Source organism: Etheostoma spectabile, chromosome 23, assembly GCF_008692095.1.
Source record: "Etheostoma spectabile isolate EspeVRDwgs_2016 chromosome 23, UIUC_Espe_1.0, whole genome shotgun sequence".
NCBI lineage: Eukaryota > Metazoa > Chordata > Actinopteri > Perciformes > Percidae > Etheostoma > Etheostoma spectabile.
Window position 1 is genome coordinate 11,586,171 of NC_045755.1, and position 6,785 is coordinate 11,592,955.

General features: G+C 39.5%; 1 protein-coding gene across 2 annotated transcripts in view; it reads right to left on the reverse strand.

Moving 5' to 3' along the window:
• Window positions 1-232: 232 nt before the first annotated feature.
• napepld (N-acyl phosphatidylethanolamine phospholipase D) overlaps window positions 233-6,785 on the reverse strand; it is a 12,737-nt gene continuing 6,184 nt past the window's right edge. For both annotated transcript variants that reach the window (XM_032504807.1, XM_032504808.1), the window contains 8 exons: window positions 5,430-5,543; window positions 5,095-5,235; window positions 3,028-3,252; window positions 2,819-2,922; window positions 2,452-2,617; window positions 2,095-2,243; window positions 1,598-1,712; window positions 233-804 (listed from right to left, as the gene is read on the reverse strand). In XM_032504807.1, coding sequence (XP_032360698.1) covers window positions 673-804; window positions 1,598-1,712; window positions 2,095-2,243; window positions 2,452-2,617; window positions 2,819-2,922; window positions 3,028-3,252; window positions 5,095-5,235; window positions 5,430-5,543 — 1,146 coding nt within the window. In that variant the 3' untranslated portion in view covers window positions 233-672. The remainder of the gene's footprint in view (window positions 805-1,597; window positions 1,713-2,094; window positions 2,244-2,451; window positions 2,618-2,818; window positions 2,923-3,027; window positions 3,253-5,094; window positions 5,236-5,429; window positions 5,544-6,785) is intronic.

Sequence of the window (6,785 nt, forward strand, 5' to 3'; positions counted from 1 at the left end):
GTTTACGGTTGACCAGAGTACATTCAGAAAAACAATACTTTTTGTATTGTGGCATTATCTAGCACCAATCTAAATAACTTTAAGTTTGTTTTCTGTGTTTGATTACAGCTCACGGGAATGTAAAAGGCTGCTTTAAACTGTGTCCAGTCCTGCTTCATACTGAAGGTTTGTTGTTCAACCCCATATTGTTTCCTATATTTTTTTTAAGTGGTTGTTTTAAAGTTACTCCTCCGGTCTGGGACATTATTTTTGCCAGAGAGCTTTCTCAAGCAGTGTGCAGACAACAAAAACTCATTAATACCAAAAATCAAGTTATCCCCATAGAAAAAATATTTAGCTGCGGAAGTCTCTAAATACAACTTATGTAAAATTGGTACTGTACTTTAAGTTCCTATTTCTCTTTAACTGATTATTTAGATGTTTTACGAGGAAGAATTACACGCTTGTGTAAACCTAATTAATCAGATTGTTTATATAGTGGAGTCACAGCTTCTGTATCGCTCACCATGACAAAGGCATGGTGCAAACATTCAGTTTGTAAACAGTATTGTGTTAATTCCTATTTTCAGTTGGGATAAGCGTTTCAAACTTTAAACACTGAAGTCCATCAAAAATATGATGACCAAATGTTCTGCACTTAGACACATGGCCAATGAAACGCTCCAGAGAGGATCAGTCGAAGACATCTCCTGCCTGTGAAGTTATAAGGCGAGACTCCCCGTGATGCAAAGTGAAGAAGGATTCCGGCTTGAGTCCCTTCTGTTCCAGAGCCTCTCTGAGACGAACCGGCGGCTCCAGGTAATACTGGATGGAGGAGGAAACAGGACCAGAGAAAGTCAGCTCTCATTTTTTTGACTTTCCAAGCGCGGGCGCAAGAATGAAACTGTCAGCTACAGCAATAGACGTGCAGCTTAAAAAAAACAATGACACCTTTTGTTATGTTGTTACCAGAACATAATAGGTGCTCTAACACTCTGGCTTTTATGTCCTCGGTGATTTATAATAGAGAACAATGAATTGTAATGAAATGATGCATCAGCTCTGTCTGTAGAAAAATGTGTTTTCAGATTATTATTTAAATGTAAACAATCCAACAGAACAACAAACTGTAGAAGTAATTTAATCAACATCTCTAGAACATTCTAACCTCAATAAAAAATAGAATTTATTGTAAAGCTGTCATAAAACTGCTATGTTTTAGCTAGCTGTGCCCAATAAACAGGCAACTGAAACAGTAGGAATCATAAATGTTTTAAGTACATTTTTCTATAGACAGATGATGCATCATTTCATTACTACAGAGACCTAAGACACACTGTTAAGTTTATTTGCTGGAATATAATAAGGATGCCATTGTTGATAAGATACATGACATGATCTCTGCAGCTAAGACAGTTTACTCTGACGTACTGCCGTGAGTGTACACTTTGCAAAATCTGACAATACTAGTTTAACATTTTGGAAAATTCCCTTTTTTCTCCAGAGTTAGACGAGAAGATTGATAGTGGTATCAAGCTTCTCATCTAACACTTGGCAAGAAAGTGAATAATATGTCTAACTTTTCCTTTAAACCACAAATTCAATATCATCTGTATACCTCATAGGCGAGGGCAAAGGTTCCCCAGTGAATGGCCACAGACTGTTTGGCCTGAAGGTCCTGGTGAATCTGAACAGCCTCTTCTGGATCTACATGCTGTCCCTGCATCATATTCCTGTAAAACAGATAGTCTTACATGTTTGAGCATTACATACAGTACAGCAGTTAATGTGTCTCATGCAGAAAGTCACCATCTCTGCCATGAATTCTACCTTTACAAAGTTCGGTTTTTGTTTACTGTAAACATCTCTAGCTTTATATTGAGATGTTTCTCCTCCCCATTTACAGACATTTGACTTGTCATAGTAGGATAGTTCAAGTGTCCATTGTTAACAAAATTAGTTTCACCTGTGCTTTCCTACTATGACAAGCCAAAGGGTCTATGCTAGAAATCAATTTAATCAACAAATTCGTGACAGTTTCAACAACAACTGGACATTATAAAAGTAGACTTTACAGGTGTATTCAATTGTACAAGTGTGTATTATGCACAGAACCTGGGCAAGTAAGCGCCGATGGGGATCGCTGCGAGGTCAAACGGTCCAAAGCGTCGCCCAATCTCCTGGAAGGAAGTGCAATAGCCGGTATCACCAGCGAAGAAGAATCGATGATCCGGACCCAAAATAGACCAGCTGCCCCATAGAGACTGAGAGAAAAATAGTATTTGTATTTACTAAGTATGCTTTGAACTCAAAATATTTAAAACTGCCTTTTTCTGCATGACTTGCCCCCTGTTGCACTAAATGCTTACTCTTGGGTGGAATTATAGTGTGGTCTAGACCTTTTGTAAAGTGTCTTGATACTATAAATAAAACTGAATTAAAAAAAAGGTATATTCAGTAATGAGTTATTACCTTGTTATCATCCAGTGCAGTGCGTTTGCTCCAGTGCTGAGATGGCGTGCAGACAAATGTGACGTCGTCATGGCCCGGGACACAGTTCTCCTCCCACCAATCCAGCTCCATCACATTCTCACAGTCCATCTTCACCAGCCAGTCCATCAAACCCAGGGGCACGAACCTGGGAAACACACATTATCATACTTACATAATAGGGACGTGATTATTCCAAAATTCTGGCATACTACATTATACAATGCAACTTTATGGTCGGTTCACACTGAAATTTAAGTTTGCTTTCCTGAGCAGCAAGCTAAAGACATGAACTACAATCAATACTGAATCTCAACATTACTGTTGACCATACTTCCACAAAACGTACCAGCGTAGCTCCCCTCCAAAGCGTGCATTAAGGCTGGCCACAGACCCAGCATCCAGATGGTCATAATGAGAATGACTGATGACGACAGCATCGATCCTGGGCAGCTGTTGGCAGAAGGATAAACAATGAAAATAAGGTAAAAAAGGAAGCAGCCAAAGAAACAAGGTGAACTTCTGAATTTAAGGGACATTGAAAAACTAAATCCTCACCTGGTCCACATTGCAGGGGGGGCCTCTGTACCTTTTGGGTCCCATACACTGAAACGGTGAGGCCCTCTGGCTGAAAATTGGGTCTGTCAGAATATTCAGCCCGTCCATTTCAACCAGAACTGTGGCATGGCCGAGCCAGGTGACTCTCAGACCTGGACCAGAGTCAGAGAGGTCTGGTTTCTGGACAAAGTACGGTTCCATCACTGGGAGCTCACTGTCCAGAGCCTTCACAGGAAGGGAAAAGGAGAATGATGAGTAAGAGCAGCACCAAGAAAGAGGTAATACAGGAAAGGATACAGAAGAAAGAAAGAGAGAAGTAGCACAAAAGGACAGGGAACGCAAACAACCACATACTGATTATAAGAAATAGCATGTTTCAGTCTTATGACTTTGTCTAATCATACTTTTTCCTTGCACCCTAATAACAGACTCACTGTTCTGGGCTCTGCTAATGTTATAGTCCTGCACTGGTTCCCCTCTAAACACAGGGATCAACATGTTTTTGTTGCTGCATGCAATGTGTGATGTAAGCCCTAGGAACAATTTACTTTTGTGTACCGTGACGTTTGAGAGAGAGAGATTATATATATATATATACACACACACACACACATAATGTTGCAAACTACCTTTCCATCAAAATGTTGATCTATGACCTCTGGTTGTTGATTTGTACACCCATTCACATTTTACATAACAACAAAAATATGGAATTAAAGCATAACCCTTGCCAAAATGCAACCTAGGGTCTTTTTGTGAATGTACCCAAGTCAAACGTTTGTTTAAAAGCCTAACTAGGATGTAAGCGCCACTTTTAAGATTTACTGTATTTTCTAGTGCTGTCTAACGATTAAAATATTTTGTCATAGTTAACTTGCAATTAATCACAAATCTATTCAAAATGTCCCCTTATTGTTGCTCTTATCAACATGAAAAAAATGGATCAGCTAACTTTAAACAAATGTTTTTTTTATTGAAAACGACATTGGCATATAGCTTACTGTAGTGTTCAATTTCACACTAACATTCTCAATTTGAGCAAATAATATGTAACACTGTCCATCAATAAAAGGGTGCAAGAAATACTTTGACAAGGGGGCGGAGAATTCACACCAAGTGGTATTTCAGACTGGACGTGCTGCAATGATAGCTCAGTTCACAACGACAAAACACACAGATCACTTTTGGCAACTTTTAAAAAGTAAACTTTCCATTCAGAATCTTATTGGCATCCATTACGGCATCTCAAGCTCGCAATCCTCTCAAAACGTAACCATACTACTCTTTGGCCGGCTCGCAAGCCCAAATAATTGTGTGTGGCATGCCTGTTTTGTTTCCGGTCGAGCTAGATCCAGAGTGATGTTGTAGTTTTTCTAACGTTACTAGCTGTTGCAACAGCATGTGAAAAGACCAGCAAAGTTTGCAAGGCCAAAACGAACGTTAATCGAGCCAGTCAAAAATAGTCGAGGGAGGAGAGTAAAGATAGAAAGCTCCTAAAGCTTTGTTCCATATAAATGCATGGATGATTCGTTGTTTTGTTGTTAGTGAAAAACAATATTGACCTTGTAGTTAAAAAAGAAGCCTCGTATAAGAATGACATTTCCTCCTAAAAGTTTGACTCGGGTACATTCACAAAAAGACCCTAGGTTGCATTTTGGCGGGAGTTAGGCTTTAAGGGGTTAAAAATGTTTCTGTTGCTGTGTGAATGCAGTTTTTGAAGCCCGTTAAGCTCTTACTGAGCTCAGCAGGGTTTCCACTAGAAGCTATAAATACTCCAGGGCAATAATCCCACTAACAGTACAACACTACAAATACTGTATATGAACTTTAATATGGATCACTATGAGGATAATACAAGTAAAGCCATACATTTGCAACTTTTTAAAAGTGTAAGTGGGTGAGTTTGGGTTGGAGTTATCCTCTATACCATCTTCCATTTATATGCTACTGTAGGACATTGGAAAGGTTAAATTTAAAACATCATCTATCACTGATTTAACACTATTTGGACTTACTTATGAAAAATTTAGTTAATGGCTTTACATTTTTATTCTACTAAGTACCCACCTCTTTACTAGTTGGTATATTGCTGTGATTTTTATCCAACAACAGGAATCTGAGCAGGGTGGTGTAGGAAGGGAACCGCCATGTGGGCCAGGGGTTTGTCCAGCGACCATGTTTGTCCTGACAGGACTTTGTCACTTCCTCCTGTAAGAAAAGTAAACCATGACAAGAAGAAGGGCATTTCAAATGATATAAGGTTAAAACACAATAGGTAGAGAACTGTAGAGATGCCATGTTAAGGGATGTTTATGGAAATGAGGTGAAGTTAGAAGAGGTGATGTGTGTGTTTAAGGTAGAGGTTTTAGGGGACAAGGGGTTGATGGGAAGTGAGGTTTTACCTCCAGCCGGTAGTCCAAGCGGAAGCTCTTGCGGGAGGAGCGAGAGGAGCTGCTCTTCCTCTGGGACTGAGGATTTACCTCTCCACCCTCAGCGCCTCTCAGCACCCCACCATCCTGGAGTACAGGTATAAACAAAGACCCACAGTGATGGATTCCATTTGCATTGTCAAACGGATTTTTAAAATGATGGGTAATTAGCATCACCAACCACATAACCAACCATCATCAAGACATCTTCTTGTGCCCTCAAATTAAAGATGAATTGGAATCATGTTGAGCTTCTGGTAGCTTTGAGTGTAACAATCCCACCTTTACTAATATCAAAGAGTTCTGCACCCACTTAACATCACACTCACAATGGACAGTTTAAAAAAAGGGTCAAAATCAATACAGCAGAAGCAAAGATATAGTCCAATACAAAAACTGACTAACGACTGGATGTGCCAGAACTTTCTTAAATTAAATGAAGGAAAAACTGAGGTGGTTGTTTTTGGAGCTAAAAAAGAATGGTCGATAGTCAGCGCTCAGCTTCAAACGACAATGTTAAAAACAGACAAAGCCAGAAATCTTGGTGTAGTCATGGACTCAAACCTGAATTTCAACAGCCACATTAAGACAATAACAAAGTCAGCCTATTACCACCTTAAGAATATATCAAGGGTTAAAGGAATTGTGTCTCAGCAGGATTTGGAAAAACTTTTCCATGCTTTATCTTCAGTATACTTGACTACTGTAACGGTGTCTCCCCAAAAAAATAAAAATAAAAAAATCAGGCAGCTGCAGCTGATTCAGAACGCTGCTGCTCGAGTCCTTACTAAGACCAAAAAAGTGGATCACATCCCTCCAGTTCTGAAGTCCTGAAGGACACTGGCTTCCGGTGCCTCAAATAATTAATTTCAAAATGATTTTGCTACTTTATAAATCACTAAACAGTTTAGGGCCAGAATACATTTCTGATCTGCTGCTACACTATGAACCACCCAGACCTCTCAGGTCGTCTGGGACAGGTCTGCTTTCTGTCTCCAGAACCAGAACAAAACAGGGGGAAGCAGTGTTCAGTTTTTATGCTCCTCTCATCTGGAACAAACTCCCAGAAACCTGCAGATCCGCCGCAAGCCTCAGCTCTTTTAAATCAATGCTGAAGACCTTTATTTTTGATGTTGCCTTTCTTTAAATGATTGCTCATTTCTTATACTGAAGTCGATTTTTGTTGAAACTGTATGACAACCAGCAAGGGTAAGAAAAGTAAATGACTTGATTAGACAGTGATTTGACTGTTCTAATGGACATTGTGACAAAAAGGGAAACTAAATCTCATTGTTGGCTAAAACAAATATTGAAGTGAACTGAGTAACT